Source organism: Dermacentor silvarum, chromosome 11, assembly GCF_013339745.2.
Source record: "Dermacentor silvarum isolate Dsil-2018 chromosome 11, BIME_Dsil_1.4, whole genome shotgun sequence".
Taxonomy (NCBI): Eukaryota; Metazoa; Arthropoda; class Arachnida; order Ixodida; family Ixodidae; genus Dermacentor; species Dermacentor silvarum.
The window spans coordinates 5805491-5829429 of NC_051164.1; the positions used below are offsets into that span (position 1 = coordinate 5805491).

General features: G+C 45.1%; 1 protein-coding gene across 1 annotated transcript in view; it reads right to left on the reverse strand.

Annotated features, from left to right (window-relative positions):
* The window catches only part of LOC119433844 (uncharacterized), a 53093-nt gene that overhangs the window by 11716 nt on the left and 17438 nt on the right, over positions 1-23939 (reverse strand). Inside the window, exon 3 of the mRNA XM_049659063.1 lies at positions 19343-19591. Within this exon, the coding sequence (XP_049515020.1) occupies positions 19343-19591 (249 nt within the window). The remainder of the gene's footprint in view (positions 1-19342; positions 19592-23939) is intronic.

Here is a 23939-nt window from a genome sequence, read left to right on the forward strand (position 1 = left end):
TCATGTTCCACTCTTAAAGGCGAAGCTTCAGCGTCCTCCAAGTTTAAAGAAAACTGTAACTTACGAAAAATAACATTGGCTGAACATTACAAAGCTTCTGCGACTTCTTGCACTTTTCACGGATGAGTTCGTATTCTAATGAAGATTAAAGGGACCCTGAAACAATTTTTGATGACTTTGTAAAAGCGTACTGAGTCGTTACGGTAGGCCCTTCTCATCAAGTGACAGATTTAAGCGCTGCGCTTAAAGCATGTAATTTATAACAAATGTGCATTGCTACCACTCGCAACGGCGCCGCTCCCCTGAGTTTTCAGACACCTCATCCCAACTGACGCGTTTGGCCCAACTGACGTCAGGCGGGCGAGCTATCCAATTGGCTACCCAGGTCCCGTCATCGATAAGTTTTTTAATGTCATGGTGAACAAATGTTGTTCGTAATATTGGAATGTTGGTAAATTTGTTACTATAAAAATAGGCAACAGAAAGAGAATGCACAAGGACCTATCCCTACACTCAAGCACTCGTCTGCTTGTGTTACAACGTGCTCTGCGTTGACGCGGAATTTGTTAAAGTTTGAAGGTACATAAAAGTTGCGGGTTCTCTCTCCGTAATGAGTGCACACGCGAGGAATAATAAACTTTTCTATATTGCGTAAATTCCGTGTTTTCACGTTTTTCAATTTGAAAGAACCAGAGAAATAATGTTTATTGACCCTTTTCGCGGCGATCCCGTGGGCGCTGCCATGTTTGATCACGTGGTGACGCGTCCATTGCTTGCCTCAACTGCCTCCGTTGCCTCCTTGTTTACAATGGAAGTGTATGACACCGGCGCGGCTTAGAAAACCTCTGTTTTCAGAGGTATCGTAGACGGTGACCAGGTAGACGACTCGAAGCTTTGATCAGAGCTTCAGATAACATGCAAAAGCGCTTTCTGAGCTGATTAACCTATGTCCAAACGGCGCAAGCAGCGTATATGGTGCTTGTTCTAAAAGCGGGGCTAAATATGTATTCCAAGCTATCCAAGCTTTCCGATTATGAATTCAGTCAGGATTAGTGTGTCTTGCTCTTTGTTCTTTATTCGGCAAATATTTTGAAGCCATGGCTTGTCAGTTTCTAACTCAGTGAAGTTCCTCGGTGCGGCCACTATCTGATTATTTGCTGCCTAATCGCTCGCGGGTGTGCTCAGTTCCGATAGATTTGTTCTTGCTGCGTACAAGGCTTGAAACGTAGCTTTTTTTGTACATTGTGATACCTTGTAGCAAATATATATTACAGCTAGTAACTCGCTTACTCTTGTGGACCGTCACGAAACATTCGGCTTCGACCATTCGTGCGCCATAAGTGGAGTCCGTCATTTGCTGTGCGTATACAGTGCGCATATAATCAAGTGTGCGCCCATTCACTTATTCTTGATACGTCGGCGATAGAGTGGGCGTAAGTTTTCCTGCCATTTGGGACAGATGTGTATAGATAACGTGCGCGAAACTTACTATGACAGGAAGCGGCGCTACTCCCTTTGTCATTGTTTAACAAGTGGTGCTCACTCTTGCCGACGTTCTGGGGATGAAGCCCTTTCTTTGAAGGTTAGCGATACAAGGCTGGCGGATGAGCAAATTTCTGTATCCTCGAGGAAAACCGTACATCACGAAGTGCCGGTAACACGTTCGGACAGTTGCAGCAGCGGTCCGCGAACTTGGCCCAACAGATGCATTACATTCCTTAATGTGCCAGTCACTATTTTTGCAGCCAACTATTGCACACGTCTTCAATCCACATGATTCAACCTAGCATGATTGGAGCACAGTGTGTTAGCGAAAACTCAGTTGCATTTCTGACAGCGGATCGCACAGAAGCAAGGTAGAAGCGGTAATGGTTTCGTATTCGTGCGCGGTCGCTGAGGAGCGGTGTGGAGCGCCGCCGTGAGCGCCATCTCGTTTCACACAAAGGGCAGTGATTCGAAGCTCGACCCGGTTGCCTAAGGACCAAAACATACCGGAGCAAATATTCGGAACTAGAGGAGCCATGTGTATGCTGCAGTAAATATCCAGAGACCACTAAGCACATCCTAATGGAATGCGACGGGATCCACCCAGCGAGAACCGTAGGTAACGTGCAACTCCCTGAAGCGCTTGGGTTTAAAGTGGAAGGAAACATCAACAGATCAGTCGTAGAGATAAGCAAGAGACGATTAGAGTACTGGTGGAAAAAAAGCAGGGAAAAGATGGATACGACCTGATCTCTTAAAATCATAGGTAGCGGTACAAGGTAAATTTCTGAAAAATAAAAATAATGAGAGGTATACAAAAATGCTTGATAAAGAACATGTATAGTATACCTGATTAAATCAAGCAGGCTAGGTGACTATTTGTCGCCGCCCCGTTTCAAAGGGGATGCCAATAACTCATCATCATCAATCATAGATGCCTCCACTGTAGTTTGGCTGCTGCCAGAACTAGCGAGTGTGCTTGGTTGGCATGGTTCTGTTCGGTTCTTTATGATCCATGCTCGTTTCTGCTCGCATTCACGCTGTGCAGTTGTGCCTCCTTGTGGTGACAATATTGTTACGCGTTGCCAAGCCGTCAGGAGCAAGTCGCACGAAACGATAGACGCACTGTTATGCACCCGGCTGCACAACAGGCTATGTTTCTGCTAGAATAGCAGAAAAAAAAAAAAAACCTTTTTGCGGTGCCTGATGACGATGAAGCACTTAATGCGTGGCAGCGGGACAGAACCAAGGTAATGTTGCTTGCCGTGGCTGAGATTATTTTTTTGCATTCCGCCTAATTACAAAATTAGTCAAAATTGATTAATCAACTTCTCAATTATTATAATTAGATGAAAAGCGTCAATGAAAAATTGTAGAGCAACATGAAAAACTCCCGATGCTCTGTTGCTGAACACGAGCTACGTAAAAGCGTTTTTCCGAGCGTGAAAGAAGCCCTTAAATACACGCAAAATTGCCGCGCGACCTCCCGCTCGAGGCACATTGCGTGTATTGGCGGGCTTCTTTCACGCTCAGAAAAACGCTTTTATGTAGCACGTGTTGAGCAACAGAAAGCTGTATCGGTAGTTTTTCATGTTGCTCTACAATTTTCTCATTGACACTTTTCATATGTAATTAAAATATTTGAAAAGTTGATTAATTAAGACTAATTATGTAATTAGGCGGAATTCAAAAAATTATCGCAACATCTCGAAGCAACGGCAAGCAATATTACCTTGGTTCTGTCCAGCTACGTGGCATTTGCATATTTTAAAAATCTTGGTGCATGATAGTTAATTGACACACCCTGTATATCGAATCATATAATGAAATGCTGTCTGTCGTCTTTTTGAGTATTCTTCATGGTCCCCACCATTCTAGTTCATCACATTGGCGACTAAACTAAGTTTGTTTACTTAACTCTTATGTGGAATGATTTCGAAAGCATCATAATTGGTATTAACCAATATGACGAGCAGGATGCAGTGAGTCGCAGTAATATGACCTAAGGAGCCTAGAAATTGGTGCACCTTTCTTTACCCGCACCATTAGCATAATATTCTTCGCATTAGCTGAAATCATATTTTCCCCTCCCGACGATTCGTGAAAGCACGTAGAACGCGTGCGGCCGACACCTGCGAAAAATCTTTGTGCCGGCCGTGACGTGCCCGAAGCGAATGCATCTTTAACACTTAACCACTCATCAGAGGATAGCTGCTAGTCATTTATTGTCTCCTCTTCTAACAAGGTACGATATGAATTAGCATAACGCTAGTTATGTCAAATATGCGATCGCTAATTGCGAACAAAAACGCCCGCTTTGAAACCGGCGGCACCTACTGCCGTGTGCCTCCGCGCCCGGGGAGCGATCTTGCTGGCGACTGCAGCGCCGCCGCTGCTGTCATGATTGCATGCTTCACTTCGCCGCGGCCGTTGCTCTCTCCTCCCCCTTCTAGCCACCATAGCTCTACCAGTGGCGTAGCCAGACATTTTGTTCGGGGGGGGGCTCAGGTTGCAGTGCGGCCTCCTCCTTATAGAATTTGTCGAGGGATCAAATGCATGAAGAATAACTGCATTGCCAATTTCATTGTATATTAGATGCTGCAAACGAATTATTGAACGCTATGCACTGTCCATTAAAATATGTATCGTTTCACAACAGAATATATTCGTATGCCCCAAAAGTTGTGGCAGAAATAACTGATATCAATGCTTCCGTGTTTTTTTGTTTTTGTCTAAATAATAAGTAAAGAAAACATCACATGAACTTTAGAACTATTGACCCTTTTCGCGGAGCATTTTGTTTTAGAGAAACGAGATGGCGCTCACGGCGGCGCTGCCATACCTCTCCTCAGCGACCGCGCACGCATACGAAACCATTACCGATTCTACCTTGCTTCTGTGCGATCAGCTGTCGGAAATGCAACTGAGTTTTCGGTAACACACTGTGCTCCAATCATGCTAGATTGAATAATGTGGATTGAAGACGTGTGCAGTAGTTGGCTGCAAAAATAGTGACTGACATGTTAAGGAATAGAATGAATCTGTGTGGCGAAGTTCGCGGACCGCTGCTGCAACTGTCCGAACGTGTTACCGGCACTTCGTGATGTACGGCTTTCCTAGAGGATACAGAAATTTGCTCATCCGCCAGCCTTGTATCACTAACCTTCAAAGAAAGGGCTTCATCCCCAGAACGTCGGCAACAGTGGGTACCACTCGTTAAACAATGACAAAAGGAGTAGCGCCGCTTCCTGTCATAGTAAGCTTATCTATAGCACACGTTATCTATACACATCTGTCCAAATGGCAGGAAAACTTACGCCCACTCTATCGCCGACGTATCAAGAATAAGTGAATCGACGCACACTTGAATATATGCGCTCTGTATACACACAATAAATGACGGACTACACCTATGGCGCACCAATGGTCGAAGCTGAATGTTTCGTGACGGTCCACAAGAGTAAGCAAGTTACTAGCTGTAATATATATTTGCTACAAGGTATTACAATGTACAAAACAGCTACGTTTCAAGCCTTGTGCGCAGCAAGAACAAATCTATCGGATTCGGAACTGAGCACACCCGCGAGCGACTAGGCAGAAAATAATCATATAGTGGCCGCACTGAGGAACTTCACTGAGTCAGAAACTGACAAGCCACTGCTTCAAAATATTTGTCGCATAAAGAACAAAGAGCAAAACACACTAATCCTGACTGAATTCATAATCGCAAAGCTTGGAATGCATATTTAGCCCCGCTTTTAGAAGAAGCACCATATAAACTGCCTGCGCCATTTGGACATAGCTCAATCAGCTCCGAAAGAGCTTTTGCATGTTCTCTCAAGCTGTGATCAAAGCTCCGTGTCGTCCACCTAGTCACCGCCTACGATATCTCCGAAAACAGAGGTTTTCTAGGCCGCGCCGGCGTCATACACTTCCATTGTAAACAAGGAGGCAACGGAGGCAGTTGAGGCAAGCAATGGGCGCGTCACCACGTGATCAAATATGGCAGCGCCCACGGGATTGCCGCGAAAAGGGTCAATATCAGTTCGAAACCAGCAAAGCAGTGCATGCAGCTTATATGAAAAACGTAAAGGCCATGAAATGAATAAGTTGAGGACAAATATTTTGATGAATCTTTGTCGTTCAAGAACCTTGTTTACATTTTTCTATATATGCAACGGCCAGGAAGAAACCTCAATGGCGCTATCCCTCGTTGCAATCGATTGCGCAGGAGCAGTTGTAACTCGTCGTATATTGTAATTACACCGAGCAATACTCGCAGCAGTGAGTACAAATAAAAAGTGGGAGTTCTGCAAAGTATATATTAGAAATGCGAAGATACAACTCGCTAAAGGGCAATAAAAGAGTCGCTGGAAACAAAGTTCACTGCTTGTATACACAAAACCTCGCAGTAAGATATTTAAAAATACGTATGAGTCTCCAACAAATCTACGTATTTAAGCAAACGTCAGTGTATATAATGCGTCAAATACGACTAATAAACATGTTGCTCAGTCACAGATAGTAAACTTTGAGCACAGAAAGACAGATGATCCTGGCAAGAACATAACTATGGTCGCAGAAATCGTGATATGTACTTGGGCCATGCAGCGGTCGCGACAGTGCCATGTGGGTAGAATAATAGAGGAATAATGCATAAATCAGTACGAAAATGTGTAATTTAACTGCCTGCACACGCCAACAATTATTCTGCACCCAAAATTAAAGGAGGGTATTCCTTCGTTTCAAAAAAGAAATAAAAGCAGGTAGCTGAAAAGGCAAGAAAAGGACAAACGAAGCCCACAGATGATGCGGTAAGTTGAACTAACCAACATCTGAGTGTTTTTGGCGAATGCCGCGTGGGCCGGGCTTTCAATGAGCAATGTCGGTCAAAATTGGTTATTGGCATCCTCGTAATTTTTTTATTCGCGTGATAATTGTGATCATGATGCTAACTGCTAGAATAAACGGCGAAAAATTCTGCGGTTTTAATAGCTAATGAGCGGTCATACGTTTTCATAATTAAGAACTTATGGACCTGAAGAAACAGTGCTTTTTACTTGTATTGATTTTTGCTGCTTCGCTATCTAAAGGACAAACTTCTCTCGGCGGGAAAGTTGAGCGAAGCGGTCACGTTGATGCTGACGTCTCTGTGGGTATATAGAAGCGCCAGCCTAACCGTGCGTTCCACAGACATTGTAGAGCGCAAGTAGTTTTTTAGTAAACTCTTGTTAAAAAAATATTCTCTCTGCGCTGGCAGTGGTCACTGGAAGGGTGACTAGAAGCTGCAGCAGTAATTACACATTTACATAGAACCTGCTGTCGTATGCAGTGAGAGATGGGCATCTATTCTGGTGCTAAAACCTAAAACACTCCCTTGATGTCGTTGGCACACTTGTTTAGGTACCTTGCAGAAACAGTAGGCTGTTCGATTCCAGCGATGTCCGTCGTTTCGTCAGGAAGTATGGAGAAGTAGCCTGCTTTTGAATCTAAGCTTTCTTTGATAATGTCACCACAAATTTCTATAATTTGGTTTTGTGCGTCTGGGCTTAAATACGAGGCAATACTGGGGCAACTTTCCAAATGGTTCTTCAGGTATGTATCTCCATAATCAGCTCGCATGCGAAGAAGCACTCTGAAAATGCCGGTATTTTCAGCAGGGGCATTGCTTAAATCCATAGGGCCCTTGTCCCTGTGGCCACGGAGAGCCAGACCTTGTCGCCCGCAAAAAAAAAAAAAAAAAAAAAAAAAATCCTCAATAATAGGCCGTTCACTTTCTTCTGTTTTCTCGTATTTTACTTTGCCTTCCCTGGTCCGGCTGATAAATCACATTGGTCACGCTTCCTGAAAATATTTGTAGAAAATTATCAGCTGCTAGCTGACAGTCACGGTGATATTTAGTATTTTCGTGTGTGTGGGAGATTGCGAGCGCGCGCTTCCATTTATGGAACGGCTTGGACACGAGCGTTCCAGTGCGCGCATGTTGGCCCAAGTTTATAAGAACATTAAGCCCATAAAGTTCTAGAATTGAAAATCTTTTAAAGCATGCCTTTGGAAATTTCAGCGCACCTTTCGCGTCAAAAGTTTATGAGAACTGTACACCCATAAAGTTTCGTAATTGAAATCCATGCGCTCCGTATATTCCGCGGCCGCTGCGAGATGCCGCAACGCGCCCGCTCGCTATCGAAAAGCCGTTGAAAGTTTGTGCTCGGATGGGGCTCCTTGCGTTACGTGACTCCAGGTGCAAGGGCGTTGTCACGAAATCCAGCCCGAGTTCGCAATGCTCGTGCCGAAATGTCTTTTCGAGCGTGAAAAGGACATTGTACACAAAATCCAGAATGATTGCCGGCGTTGGTGGTAGTTTTGGTCGGCGGTGCATGCCAGCACGAAAAAATTTCGGGGGGGGGGGGGGGGGGGGGGGCTGACCTGGCTACGCGCCTGAGCTCTACCGAGACATGGCTCGACCTAAGTAGAGTGACCTAGAATATGGGAGAGTGCCTAAAGCGCCGGCTCCAGCGAGGGCCTTTTTCTGTGAACTGCCGCGCGGCGCCGCTGCTGCTCCGGACCCGTGGGCTTTTCGCGCTGGCGAAGTGCGCGGGAAGCGAGGGTCGTCTGCTACGCGCTGTAGTTTTTTGCGTTCATTTTCCACGCAAAGCACTTAAACTCTATTTAACTTCAACAGTGTGATGCTGCATGGAGCCTACCCATTTTTGAGCGTTTCTTTGTGTTTGGCCAGCAAGATAATGCAAAAACTAACGTATCAAACTCATCAGCGCGGCCTAGCTCCGGTGATAGAGTTCGGGAACGGTATTACGCTAACTGTGCGTGCGTAGAAACGCGCTAAATGAGCCCGCGCAAGGAAAGAACGTAAAAAAAGAAACGTTATTCGCATGGCTACGCGGGCAGTAGCACCATGCTTGCAAGAATAAGAGTAACGAAAAAAAAATGTCACAGTTTCGCCCTAAGGGCAATGAATGCGATAGCAACACAGCAATGTCATACGAAGTAAGGTGAGCGGCTTTGGTAGCAATATGAATTGTAGTAAACATGAGCTGATTAAGTAAGTAAGCAGGTGTGCTGCGGCGTAAGTAGACCGACATGAAGAGAGACTCGATGACCACGAGAAGGCGCGTGTGAAACGGTGGTGTTGATGAGAAGCGCTTCCCGTGGGCAGCGCGTGCGAAGGGACACACCTGTAGCGCTGCACTGCCGACCCGGGCAGCATTGCATGTGTAGCGTGCGTTGGAAAATGTGGCCCGACTATTACTAACTGATTGAACAAGCGTGGTGTGAGCGCGCACAAACAAACATGAATAGATCACACTGAATGACTGCAGACAACGACTGTCAAAACGCTGGGAGCAAGCGCATACGCCGCACCAACGGGCGAAGGTACGTGCGGTCTATCGCTTCAACGGAAACTGAGCGGCGAATGCACGGCGCATAAAGGTCAGAGCCGTGTGGAGATTAGCGACGGTGCGAGCGAGCGACGAGCGCGGTTGTTGGCAGAGTAGAAGTGCGCCCCCCCCCCCCCCCCCCCCCGCTCCCTCCGGCGCTGGCTTCCCGCTTCCTTGCTTGCGCGTGGGAGATTGAGTGCGTTCGCTCTCAGTGATAGCGCGCGTCCCCGCACGCTTCCGCTCGGGCATATGGCGCGCGGCGAAGATTTTATCTATAGGGAACCTCACGGCGACGACGACGGCAGCAATCCGGTTGAAGTGTCCATATAATTGCTATCGCAATAAAAGTAAATTACTCGCGCAGTCAAGTGAAATACTTCCGTGCGTGCAGTGACCGCTTCGCTTACCACTACGCGCGTTTCACTCACGGCCAGTAGTGGTTTACAGCCAGATGCATATGTATTTATTCGAATATTTTTTAGCCACGACAATATTTTATTATGAACAGAGATGAGAGAGAAGGTGTAAGGGAAGCAAGAGAAAGAGCAAAGACGGCCCTAACGCCGAAATAGAGTTGTCTTATTTCGTTTCAGAGATTACGTACACGAACAATTCTTGCTGTACGCTATCTCTTCAATACAAACTTCGCGCATGATCTACCTTAAGGTTCACCGCGAGCGAAGCTTTTTTCCAATTCACACATTCGAAAGAAAAGCCATTCGATCCAGCCAATAGCTAAACAAAGATTTTTTTCTACATTGAAATGAATAGGTAGCTACTACTGGCCTAGCCATTTACTAATTTGTTAGTAAATTATTATTAGTTATTATGTTAGTAAAAAAAGTTATTACTGCAATAGTCTTGTTTTAATAATCCGTGAATCCTCTCTGAAATTACCACCATGTAACTTCTCATTATATCATAGTTATTGCGTAACGTGTGATTTTTTTACGTAAACTAACAAGCATTCATGGCGCGTGACGATGTTTGTGCTTGCATTATATTGAGTGGAAAATCGTCCTAAAAATTACTCTCTTTGATGCACTACAAATATCGCTATTGATTCTACATATCTCTAAAATAGTTACCTTCAATAATAGCAAACAATGAAAAGTTTGTTCTGGTGATTTGTTGCCTCTTTCATTACGTAACTACAAGTACGTAGTTATTGATCAGTAAGTATATTTGCTGTGTACGAACCAGAGAGCATACGCAATAAATTTTCCTAAAGTCACTTCCATGTTAAAATTGGCTTAGTGTTTGCACTCGTGCGACACAAGAAGGCGAAAGACGAGTTGCACATACGTAATCCATCATGTTCGTTTTCTGACGTTTGCTCGTAATTATGAAATGAGGCATACGTATACAATGTTGCACAGTTAGCGTTCCATTTATTTTGGTTTGTCTTGTTTTTCTTTTTTTTTTTTTTTTGCCGCGTATATTTCTCGAGTACCCTTTACCTATACACGCCGTGCTATAGCTTAGTGGCTTTGGTAGGTTGTACTGCTAAACTCGAGGACGCGGGTTCGATTCTAGGCCACGACGGCTTACATTTATATGGAGGCGAAATGCATAAAACACCCGTGTACATAGATTTAGGTGAACGTTAAATAACCCCAGGTGGCTGAAATTAACGGAGCCCTCCACTGCGGCGTCTCTCATAGCCATATTGTGATTTTTGGGTGCTAAACCCCAGAAATTATCATTACTATTATTACCCTTTACCTGTGCTCTCAGTGCTTCATGATATATGGGTAAGTTCGACACGTTGAGATCGAGATTGGCATTCAACACGTTTTTATCGTCACACCCATCGTATCAGAGGGATTTCTGGCCGTCGTCTTATGACCACCCGTCATATTGCTATCGTTAATCGTGACGTGAGCGCAAGTATGTCAAGTTACTAATGTCATGACCCATCAGTCATCTTAGTCACACATTTGTGCCTTTCCACACTGTACTTTAGTATACATACCAAGTGAACGAGCCGCGAGAGTTACGCGGTTTGTATTTATTTTTGGTACCGCGGCATCGGCCAACAGACACATTCCGCTTCCCAAGAGCCCAGTTAACGATTTCGCTTTAATAAAGAAACAACAGAGCGCTGGATGGAGGCTTGCAAAGCAAATCGAATGCATGAAATAAAAGAAAGGAAACGATAGAGTGTAAAAAGCGTTAGCATGAGCTAGCCATATCTGCTACGTTCTCTTGGTTATTATCGCGGTCTCCAGCTTATTTTATTCTGCAGCACGTTCACGTTGCTCATTCCACGCATAACCAAATGAAGTGAGCGCGCGGAATGCGTTACTCAAACAGCGGCGTATGCGCGGACCAAGTGAGCTAGAAGGAAATAGACAAAATACCCGTATTCACAGCCGGCAAACGCGTTATCTATGCGGTGAGTCACTGCGGTATTACCTTTCGGTGACGTGGTACCTAATATATCCCAAATTATCGCGATTTTGGCTAATAGCAGCCAAAATATCAGGCTCGTAGCAGACGCCCGCCGCCTTGGCGCGGCTTCCGCAGCGGAGAAAGCCCACGGGTCCGGTACAGCAGCGCCGCGGCGCGGGAGTTCACACAAAAAGGTACTCGCTCCTCCCATGCATTCGCGCGGCGCTTTGGACACTCTCCCATATTCTAGGTCACTCTAACCTAAGCGCACCTTGACGCCGGAAGAGGCCGCCCGACGAGAAAAGCGCCTTCAAGCCACGCGGGAAAGGAATCGCCGTCTTCGTGCCGATCCCGCCTACCTCGCCAACAAAGCCGCCGATATGCGACGTCGCCGAGCCGATCCGGAATACCGAGAACGCGAGAGTCAAGCAAAGCGTCAACGCCAAGCTAGCTACCCTAGCCAAGCCTTGCCTTATAGCCCAACCTTGCATAGAAAAGCCAAGTTTAAGCCACGTTAAGCCTACATCACGTAGTTGCTAAGGAACGTCGTCCTGCTCCGCTGTTTCTTCAGACTTGGCAGCGCTAGTGTCAAGCTGGCCGATTTTTTTTTTTTTTTTTTTTTTTTTTTTTACAGCGAAGCTGTCTATGGCTAGGGTTCTATTCATTTTTCGTGTCCGTTAACAAATCTGCGTGTGCAAAAACTCAGTTCCGGAATTTTATGCAAAATCGCTTCATTCTATGCAAAAGCCTATACGTCCTACACTTGGATATGCATTTTCAGTAGATTAGTTATGAATAGGCACCATTTTCAAGATCAGTAGACTCTCAGGTAGATAGTAAGGGTTTCTCAAAGATTTGCGCTGTGCGAACCGCGTCGGCCATATGTACACTCGCACCGTCCTCTCTTTGTCGTCGTTCAAAGCGCATGCGTGCCTCGCGAATGTATGCTGCCGATCAAGACCGCCGATCAATATAAAAGTGTGTGTGCGTGTGTCTTTCTTCGGGATGACCGCAGTCACCGCTCAAGAGACATAACATTTGCTCATACCTTTGATCGAAGCTCTGTGTCACTTGTGTACTGAGCCGCTTCGTTGGTAATCCACCTTCGCAGCAGTGGAATGGGGCGTGATTGCTTTTTTTTTTGTTCAATTGTTCCTTATCGCTCGTAAAGCTACCAATCATCTACATTTACTCTCTAATAACGTTTGGATGTCTTAATTTCTCATATTACGCATTTTGTGCAGATACAAGGCGACCCTACATATCAACTGGAGGTGATCAAAGGAACGCATCTCTCTTTGCCGTCATGCTTGTTCATGGTACTGGGGGCACGCGAGTAATGTGTTTGCGTATTATCGCGATCTCGGCTAAATTGTCGTGACTCGTCAAACACGGCGCACAGTGTAGTTTTTGTTGAATGCTGTGCGCGTTGGAACATGCAACGTGCCTGCAGTAGCTTGCCGCGTGAAGGTGGATCAAGTTGTGTGCCATTTATCATGCTTTACAAAATCGCGTCCCTTCCCGTCTCGCAACATGATTTAAAAAGTGCCCGAATTTCAATAATGGTGTGCCTAACAAGTGCCATGCCTAACAAGTGTTCCCAACTGTCGGGGAAATCATGACCCAGGATGCAAGGTGCACGTGTCCTTGTTTCCTTGCCATAATCATTTGCGCAGAGAGTAGTTACTCTATACCACCAAAAGATTTCACTACTTTTCAGCATTGTCCAATGCATTCTAATAAGGGCTGGCCCGCGTGCTTTTTAATATTTGTTCGCAAAGCATCTTTTCAAACCATATCAGAGATGCGTTAAACTCTATAATATTAAACACCTAAACAAATACTTGCTAAAATTTAATTTACTGAAGCCATGCCAATTTGGATTTCGAGCGGAAAGTTCCACTAACCTTGCTATGCTCTCCCTAAATGACCATATCAAACGCTCTATTGATTCAAGTTCGTTTTTTTTTTACTTCATGAAACCATTTGACGCCATTCATCATCTCGTCTTGTGTAACAAACTCGAAGAATATGGTATTTCAGGTCCAGCCCTGAAGTTTTTAAAAGGTTACCTGCTGAACAGAAAGCACACAGTCAGGCTTTCTCCGCTACTAAAACAATTAACCAAGAGGTGCCTGAAGGCTCATTACTTGGTCCATTCCCTTTTTTTTTTTTACTTTGCATCAATGATCTGCCTGACAATACTGTCAGGCACATGGCTCATGGCTATCGCATGGCTCACTGCGTTTTATAGGCCGACGATAAGACTCTTTCCTTTGCTGACACATCTATTAATGCTGTCACTACTAAATTAAATGTTCTTTGTAGCGTGTCCAAGTGGCGCCGCGAAAATTATTTACTTATTAATCCAAATAAATCTCAAAATTTCTGGTATATAGATCACCTCAACGTAAGTTAACTTCATTACCAGGCATAACAACTGACTCGCATTTCATTAGCGTCAGCAATAGTGCATCATTCTTGGCGTTCACCTCAATGCTAGTCTCATTAGTAATGCTGCTCACATAAAGATGGCAGCATTCGGCATTCGTTCATTGCTTAAAGCGCGCTCATATTTTTCTCATCCTACCCTTTTACAGCGAAGCTGTTAAGGGCTAGTTTACCCAGGATCGTGTCCGCGTGTAGAAAAAAAACTATCATCATCATTTCGGCTCCATGTGCACGGTGGTTTGCCGCCAGTTGTGCCTGAGCACAGGTCTCAAAATGGATGACTAACATGACTGATAGGTCATGACAATAATAACATCACATGCTTGTCAGTTACGTAACAATTAATGATAATAAAATCACGTGTGGTGCATACTCGCATTGGATATGCGGGTGTGATCCGGGGACAAGAAAGAAAGAAGGAAGGAAGGAATGAAGGAAAGAAATATAGAAAGGAAGAGCTGCTAGAGAAAGAAAGGAAGAAGGAAGGTAAGAAAGAAATCAGGTTTGGCTTATACCCGCGTTGGATGTGTGGGTATGAGCCACCGAGAGCAGGAGCGGGAGAGATATCGAAGAATCCTGACGCTGCCGTGCAGTGTGCCGCGGCTATGAACGCTGTGGCTCATATGCTAGTCTATGACGATGGGGCGGACTTGGCGCAACAAACGCTTTCTTGTCCATCGTGCCGAGGAAAAACAAGACGCCGGCGTCCTTGCTATTTGACGGACATGCTCACTGTAATCAATAATGATAATATATAGATTCACTATAGCAATATTTACTGCAGCAGACCCACCATAGTCACAGCATCGCTGGACCCCGTCTTCACAGTAGTGGAAGGGCTCTGAATTTTGTCCGTAGCTTTCATGCATACTTAGATATCAGTTATGACATCGTATCATGCGGGAATACTTATTTGTATTATCTTTCATCTCTTTAGAGTTTACAAAATAAAGTTATTCGGATTATTTTTCATTGGTCTCGCGATGGCAGCGCCACTGCCCTTCTTCGCTGCAGCAACATCTTGAATATTAATAACTTGTTTCGGTTTAGTCTAATTTTGTTGTATAAACAAATAACAAATCAACTTACTAGTAATTTCATTGATTGTACCAGGTTTGCTGCAAACAATATTTTTTTCCACATAAGGTTCTACTAATTACGGTAAATCATCTTCATCCTTCTGTGCGATAACGTTATGAAATCATTTACGCATGCCTCTAAAATCCAAAGTGTCCCGGTCAAAAGAAGAGGGGAAGTGAAGAGAGAGACGAAGAAGAAGAAAATCGAATGAAAAGAGTAAAAAGTTGATCAATCTCGGATCCTTTATTTTACATATGGCGACAGGATGTGGATAGAAGTACGAGTTGGTACTATTACAGCGGGACAACCGTACGTCACGTCATACCAAGCCGAAGACGAAGAACAAGTCGAAGTCCAGGAGACAGTGACGTCACCGAGCCTGCTCCAGTTCATCGCAAGCAAGGCTAAAGTCACCGAGGCGGATCTCGTCAGCCGAGGTATGTGGAAGATCAATATCAAAATGTGCGACTATGAAAAGCACTTCAGACAGTTATCATGTAGCAGGGCCTTTCGAAATGACAATAGCCAGGACATTGCTATGCTTATGGAGGAGATGTTCAAAGTGCAGGCGTCTCAAATTGAGCAACAATTGCTTGCTATGCTAACTGAGAGACTGCGTGCTAACAATGGTCTCAAAGCTGAATTAGTGAAGCCGGACATGTTCGATGGGACGACCGAGTCGGCAACCACTTGGCTGAAGTTCTCTGAATACGCTTGTGAAAAGAACTACTGGGTGACGTCACAGGATAAAGTGACAAATATGAGGGTGTTTCTTTACACAATGCCAAGAAATGGTATGAGCTCCGTATAACAGACCAACAGGACGACGCCTGGGATCACTGGAGATTTATCTAGGCTTTTGATCAAAATCCGGTCGACCGATGGGACAAAGCTATATTTTTCAAACAACGCTCAAGTTCACTAATTGACTATTTCTACGAGAGGAGATGGCTGTTACTGTTAGCATATCTATAATTTGTCTGAGTCGTCCATTGTGCCGTTAGTCATCCGCGGTATGACAAAGGAATGCCAAAGGCAAGTGCAAATAAGGTCGCCCAAGACAGTTGAAGACCCACTGGGGTGCCTTAAGGACGTTTTTCATGAAGCCCCTGGTCCCGTTGCACAGCATAATTGGATCCATCCAGCCAGAGTTCATCCGGATAATACAGCGACAGCGAGGACAGCATCCACTGACATCGAATATTCCCCTAGCAACGTCAAGGAGGCAAGAAACGAATAAAGGTGGGTGCACAGTCCCACCCGTGCAACCAAAACGTCTACTCAATTGATTCGATCAAACGTTTTGCAAACGGCACTGCTTATTAACGGAAAAGAAGTAAGTGCCCTAATCGACACAGGAGCTTCAGTGAGTCTGACTAATCGAACCACGGTGAAGGCAGATGACATGCGACAAGGTAAAGTGGTTATGGTTAAGAGCTACGATGGATCGTCTCGAACACTGCACAGATGAACAAGAGTTAATATTCACTTGGCTGGGGAAGGACTTCGCACTAGAAGCGCTGGTTATTCGTGATGTCGAGTTCTTCTTTATACTGTCAAGACCCGACATGAAGCTATGAATGAACATTTCTTGCAAAGATGAAGTGACTCTAGACTCCCTGGTTTCAAGTGCCCAGACATCGCCACAGATGAGGACTGCCAAATGCGCTAATGATTAATGGACAATTTTTCCCCAACTTATATGCTTCGATTTTTTGAATTGTCATTTTATATGCGCTCTATGTTTGATGAATGAAAAGGGAGCACGTTGTTACGGAAGTCGGGAATTTGCATAGGGTCGAGGGTGGCCCCAGCCTTAAGCCATATTTTTCTTAGTCGAGTTGATAATTGTATTGCTAGAAATTTAGCAAGTTTCGTCTTTAGTGTCTTTAGGTACGTTGATGATTTCTTGATCATCACGGAAAGAAATAATCTAAATAGTAAGGTAGCCGATATTTTAAATATTTTCAAGGAATGCGGTAAAGGTTTAAAATTCGCCTTTGAGTTGCCTGCCGAACGTGAGCTTCAAATCATGTATATGAGGTTTCGGGAGGGCCATTTGTGTCGGTTACATAAGCCTCGTTCTGTGAGGGCGCTTTTAAACTTTTCCTCAGGTCACTCTAAAACAGTAAAAACTGCTATTATTTACGCTGCGCTGCGCGCGGTGCTACAGAAGACATGCAATCATTCGTTGAGAGAGAGCTTCCTTAGCCTGATTCAGAGATTACAGAACGCGGGTTACCCGGATCCTGAGGCCCTGTAATAATCTGATTAAGCGGGTAAAGAATAAATCAAAAGATCCCGCGTGCAATGAGAAAAGACGGGTTGTGATGCCATATTTGCACAAGTTTTCGCATTGTTTGAAGAATGCGTGGCTAGTAGGTATGTGGTCTTGTCCGCCCCCAACAAACTGGCCACGATGTGTTCCCGTTTGCATAAAAAATTGTCGGACCATGGTAGGGAATGTAGTTTTTGTTCCGAGAATTTAAGAAATAAATATGTGCGATGCAGATCTGCTGTCGTGTACAGATACCACTGTCACGCGGGAAGGTTTATGTGGGCCAGACCGGTCGCTGTGTGAACATTAGATTAAAGGAAGCACTTGTCACCATTATAACGTACGGGGGTTTTGCACTTGTCTTTGCATTGTAGAGAGTGTGGGTGCCGACCGATAGCGAAAAAAAAATTATTGTTTGTTGTGGCATAAGGATCAAACCACAAGGGAGCTTATGGATGCCTTTCATATTGATAGGAAAGGGGAAAGATGTGTTAGCAAGTCGTCTGTCGCTCTTAGCAAAAAATAGTTGAGATATTTACATGAAAGTGTATCATGGTAGATTGTTAAGTTTGATAAGGAAAGTCTTGTATTGTCTTATTTGTTTTTGGCTTTTGTTAGGACGCACTGGTTTATTCCACGTGCGGTTCGACACGTCACCAGGATGGCTCCTGCTGCGCATGTGCAGTCGCTTAGTTGTCGGCCTGTGTTTATAATTGTGAATTTCCTCGATATAGACTTCAATTGTGAGTCAGCGCCAGTGTCGTGCTCTTCTTTGGCTAATTCCTTGTCCATTTAGCGCTGTTACTTTTCAAAACTCACCTCTACCTTTCTTCACAAACATTTTAATCACATACATCGCGTATGGATGACAAACTTAAGATTGGTGTCCTATCTTGTCGTACTAGCCTTTTTCGGTTTATTGACCAGTTGCCATCACCCAATAAGATGCACGTACTCGTGACGCCTGCGGCAGAAAGGATGTTCCACACCCGCCGCCAAGGTTTGTGAGTGGTGGTGCTGACTAACACTCCCTGGGTTCTAGCAGTAAAACATAAATACCGCAGAAAGTGGATGGGAAAAGAGCGCGCGGTAGCTCAATGGTAAGAGCATCGCACGCGTAATGCGGAGACGTGGGATCGTTCCCGACCTGCAGCAAGTTGTTTTTTCATCCACTTTAATTTCCATTATTTTTCATTTCTTTATTTCAATTAGTGAGTACAAGTTTTTGCCCCTATGTTATCCTTGGTGTCTGTTCGCTTCCTATGAACTTGCATAATGACTCTTTCATCCCTAAAAACAGCTCTGAATAGAACCACCTCCCTGCCTCCGTCACTTTCATTACCGACACTAACTTCAAAGCTCCAAAAAATGCCTTAAAGTTGTATTTTCTGTCCACTATTGTATCTAATAACCACTCCTTTCGGTAATGCTTGGAAGTATTTCAAATAAAATATACACATATACCTAAATAAATAAATAAGTAAATACTTAACACTGTCAATTTTTTACTTGAGCGACAGCTTCATCGTGCTGACGGGCGAGAAATCGATCCAGCCATTCCAAACCCCGAGGAAGCGGACAACGCTTCCCCGGAGTCTCTCCCACTCGTTGCACGTGGGGTCGAGTCCCTGGCAGCCTTGATGATTTATTGGCCAATTGCCTAATTGACGTGACTGGGGCTGTCGAAAACAAGCATCACGACCGAACCCAGGTCATGATAACTGTCGACGCTAATGCGATGACCATTGTACAGGGACACTGCTGAAGACAACTTCATTTCCAACGTGTAGCGGAGGATGTAGGCTGAAATCCCACTAATACACCCACACGTCACAACGTCATCTTCGGACGCCGCAAAGAAAGCTTCGCAAAACGCCGCCTCCAAAGCGCAGCCGTTTTTGTGCGGCTGGTGCTGCAGATTTAAGGTATCTCCAAATGAACTACGACGCACAGGTGGTATATATTTGAGGCGTAACATTGATTTTGTTGTTAGCTGGAAAAGCCCGCGTTATCAGTGGCGCAATGAACGCCGCGCCGTGTCAAGTGCGGCCGAGGAAATCCGGCAGCGCAAGCTAAACGCGGACAGATTCCACGCTTGTGTCCACGTTTAGCTTGCGTTTCCTGCGGCGAAGACTAGCTCAAACCAAGATTCTGCTGGTGATCAGTAGGCGCCGTGAAAGAGGTTAGACAGATACCGGCACAACTAAAAGTGTTTCAAGTGTCCGAAAAATCGCATTAATGGCAAAGATCTACTTACGGGAGAAGCTGTGCAGAATGCTCTCGTTGTCACCACCGCGGTCGACCCGCACTTGAGCGCTGTGCCGTGCTGTCCAGGCCTGCGGCGGCAGCTTCACCTGGCCGGCTCTGCGATCCAAGTCGTCGTCACGCTGCTGGAGTTGCGTGGTGAACGTACCACCCTGACGTGGTCGGTTCGGCTCTGTGACGTCGAGTTGACTGCGAGCTTTCAGCGTGTGTAGCGGCGATGCTGTGGACGAGGCCGGAACACCTGCGCAGAACGTGCTTATCTTGCTTCTGCTGGCACTGAGAGGGGCACAACGCTTGCCTACTCTTTAGGGAGGACAAACAGCGAAGTGGGAAGTAAAGAGGAAAGAAACACGATTACAAGCCACTAAATGACCTATACCAAGGTGAGCCGGAACCCAACGAAAAAGTTGCAGTCTCGCCTGAAAGGCAAAGCATCGATTGCGATAGACAGCTATACCAAGTAAGAATGGTAATTTTGTCGGCCGTATAAACTTGCAAACTTTCGCTTACTAACTAAATTAATAAGGGCGATGTCAGCGCGCACAGGCAAACATGTACTCATCACACTTGATGACCCCGGACACTCGCTGTCAAAACGCTGGCATGAGGAAGCGCGGTGGCAGCAGCGAACGAAGAGACCTTCGTGCTGTCTATCGCTTCAACGCAAACTGAGCGGGGAGAACACAGCACGCACAGAGGTATGAGCCGTCGGCGCACCTAGACTCTGCCACATAACGCAGCTCGCTTTTAAGATAAATTCCGCGCGACAGCACAACACGAAGATGCCGCCCATCCTCCCTCCCCTGCCCCCGGTGCTTGGCGCGCGACGGAAGACGGCGCGCTTCCTCCGCGCTTTCCTCCCTTGCGCGGGCGAGATTGAGCCGCGATCATCGGCTCCCCTCGCACGCTTTCACTCGGACATATATACAGCAAGCGGCGCGCGGACTTCATACGGAACGTAACGGCGACGACGACGGCAAAAATGCACCTGGAGTGCCCATACAATTGCTATCGCAATAAAAGAGTCCAAGCTGCAAAAGCGACTCACGGAAGTATTTAAGTTTGTGCCACCAGAAATGCAAAAGCTGTATGACAAGTTGCTTTGCCATAACGGTTCGACCAACAAATACAGCAAATTATTGGTTGGATAAATTGTGGCTGCGTGGCAGCAATAAACGTTAAGGAGATGAAGTACGTAATATTCAAAGCTAAAAATAAAGTAATATATGAGCCAACAATATCTTATAACGCAAGCACCATTCAACGCGCTCAGTCGATATGCTGCCTTGGAGTTATATTTAATGAGAACTTGTTGTGGACTTGACCACGTAAGAAAGAAAGTTTCGCGATCAGTGTGTCTTAAATAAATTTAGACTTTTATTAGCAGCACGGCTTAAAAAACAACTGTACTTCACTCTAATACAATCTCATCCTTACAACTGTTTGTTGATATGGTGCGACACAACACTGAAAAATTTAAATTCATTGCTTCTCCTGCAAAAGAAAGGTATTAGAGGAATTGCTAACCTAGGCTACTTAGAAAGTACAGGCCAGTACTGGAATTATTTGAGGTTAGTTCTATAATTTAAGTTTAAACTTTGCCGCTTGCACTCGAGACATATCATGAACCTCATTTTCTTCCACCCACAGAGACTCCCCAAAGCCCATATAACCTTCGATACATCGCAATAAAAGCACCAAAAGCAAGGACAATTTATTGCTTCAAAACCCTTATACCATTATGGTTGCCTTTCTGAATGAAAATATTATGTTTAAACATCTCAGCTATGACTGCAACAATCGGAAAATCTTCAAGAGAAAAGTGACAGGACTATTTATGACATGATTGGGCTTGTCCCTTGGTATTTCGTGTGGCCTGACGTATTTAAGAAGGGCACATGTGCTATATCAAGAAGGCTGCTTATTTTGTTTATGCCCACCTTGTATTTTTATACCCTGTGTTTTTCTACCCAAAGTTTTAGTTAGTGCCTCTGTAATGCCGTTCTTCAGTTTTTTGCTTCAGATGGAGTAATTACCTGCGGTACTTCTATGTCAGGTGTTCTTGTTCTCCCTCAGATGCCTGACATGACTTGCAGCCTTTCTTTTTTGTGACCATGGATTGATTCTCGTTTTGTTTTGTTATCATACCAACAAGTGTTGACGCAAATGCTACGTTGCTTATGTATTTATTTTTGTTTGTCCCTCTGAGTGCGACATGCGTACCATGGGGGGGGAGGCCCTGGTCAGGAATTGTGCTTTTTGGCCTCCTTCCTGGAGTGTATGCACTTGGAATAAAGTTCTATTCTATTCTAATCCCGGCCGCATTATTACAAGCTATTTTATCAAGAAAAAAACTACTTTCCGCTCAATAAGAATAGCGATGTGGGCGAGTTGGTTTAAGTTCATGGTGGAATACCTGCAGCGCGAAGCACTCAAGTGGGGAAAGAAAGGACGAAGGAAGAGAAGTACAAACACGAGCACCGACTAGCAACGGAATTTAGTGTTGACAAAACACACACGAGATGAGATGGTTATCGAAGTCAGAGACACTAGTCGCATTGGTAGGCCAGCAGTAAAAACCAGACACGATTGGGGTTGGCATGGGCTCAAACTCCTTATGATGGTTGACTGACGCATCTGTCGCCATATTTCTTAATATAATACGCCTCTGAAATTTGTCTCCGAAATTTTCTGAGGGTAACTTGTTGCGTTTCTTAGTTATTAATATTCTGCAATTGCGAGTATTTGCAAATTCTGCAAATACCAACCGCGCAGAGTCAAGCCCGTTTTTAATTACGCTTCTAGTCACTCCAAACTGGTAAAGAGAGCGACTGCTTCGTCCGCCGTTAGCGCAGCTTTAACTAAGTCTTATTCACACATGGTGGCGAACAGCGTAAAATTACAGTTAGACAGGCTTCTTTCAACGGGATTCCCAAGGTTTGCCACTTTATCAGTTCGCGAAAAGTTGTTGCGTATCTTCTTCTTCTTTCTGGGGTTTTACGTGCCAAAACCAGTTCTGAGTATGAGGCACGGCGTAGTGGAGGGCTACGGATTAATTTTGAGCACCTGGGATTCTTTAACGTGCAGTAAAAAAGCGAAAAAAAAAACAGAAGGGCAAAGAAAAAAGAAAAGAGCAGGAGTTATCCCATACTTGCACATCTCTCATGGGCTGAAACAAACCGGGTCGCGATACGGTGTCGAGGTAATCTTATCAGTCCCATGCAAGCTCGAACGTATTTGCAGGATGAGGGAAGAACGCCATAGCGGGACACCAAATAAAAACAGCTGGACGTGCCCAGTTAAACATGAAACGAAATTTGTAAATTGCTGCGGGGACTGCGGCTATTAACATGCGATCATTAACATGCGGCCGCAGCTACAGAGGGCGAACAGGGCGCTTGTATAAACAAGAGGCTAGGGGAAGAAAAAAATTGGAGGACGCTTAAGCTTCGCCTTTAAGAGTGGAACGCGATAGCGTTATCGGGCCCCGTTGTACGCTGGCTTTCCCACTACAACACAGAGCGTGGGAAAGCCAGCTCACACAGACCAAGCTTACACCGATCCCCTTAAAGTCGGCTTCACTTTTAAACAGAAATACATTGCTGGGACGACGTTTTTTCAGGGGCAATATAAGTCGTGTTATATTAAAATGTGAAGGCCCTAGCACCTTTTTTATTTTATTAATTGTCTGCTATTGCCCCGACGCGCGCGCCTGTCCCAAGCGCATTAGGCAAGCGAAGTCACAATTTCACCTGCCGTAGGGTGCCTCGATGCCAGCGCCGCTTTTCAGGGTGGGGACTGCCTTTGAACCGTCCGGCGCCGCCGCTCTGGCTTTTCGGCGCCATGTTGGTTCTTTCGCGCTGGCTGTCGAGCTGAATGGACGCGCGCTCCATTTGCTATCTTTGTGGCGTTGCGGTGCGAGAGCTAGTGTTTTGTGTAGTTCCTTGTGATGTTCGTGCTTGTTAACGAAACATGATGGGCTGTTGTGTCGCTCTATACACTGGATCGACCGCAAAAGAGCCGCGTGTATTTTGTTACCCCTGCGACGTTGAACGAAGGAAGAAAAGGGCAGCGCAAGAAAACGTGACATCTGAGTACCGACGGGCGCAACGAAGATATGCGAGTGAGGATCATGATTTTGCTAAGAATAATGTCCCTTTATAATCCTTTTCATTTTCACAGAGAAGTTGCTTGTATATGTTGGCGTGCCTTTTTAGTGATTATAAGGCTGCAGTATGGTGTGATCGCCGTGTTTGACTTGTTGCAATGGCGTAGGTTTATTCTAGACGTTTGTGAATTCACATTTTCTTTTGTAGCTAGAAGTATTGGGGCACTTGTAAACTCATTTCCTGGATACGCGATGGATGGTCGATTTTTTTCTCAGCAATAATTAAACAAGCACAAAGCATCACACAGTCGGAAGAGAGTGATGAGAGAAGCGACTTCATTCTCGACTTGAAGGAAGTTTCTTCTCTTGAGGAAAATGTGCTCGCCAACTTGGCAGGCTTTTTGTTAAAGCCGATTATCCGCGCTGTGGAACACTGCCCTGTGTGCATGTTCATGCTAGCGGCTGAAGAACCTGGACAGGA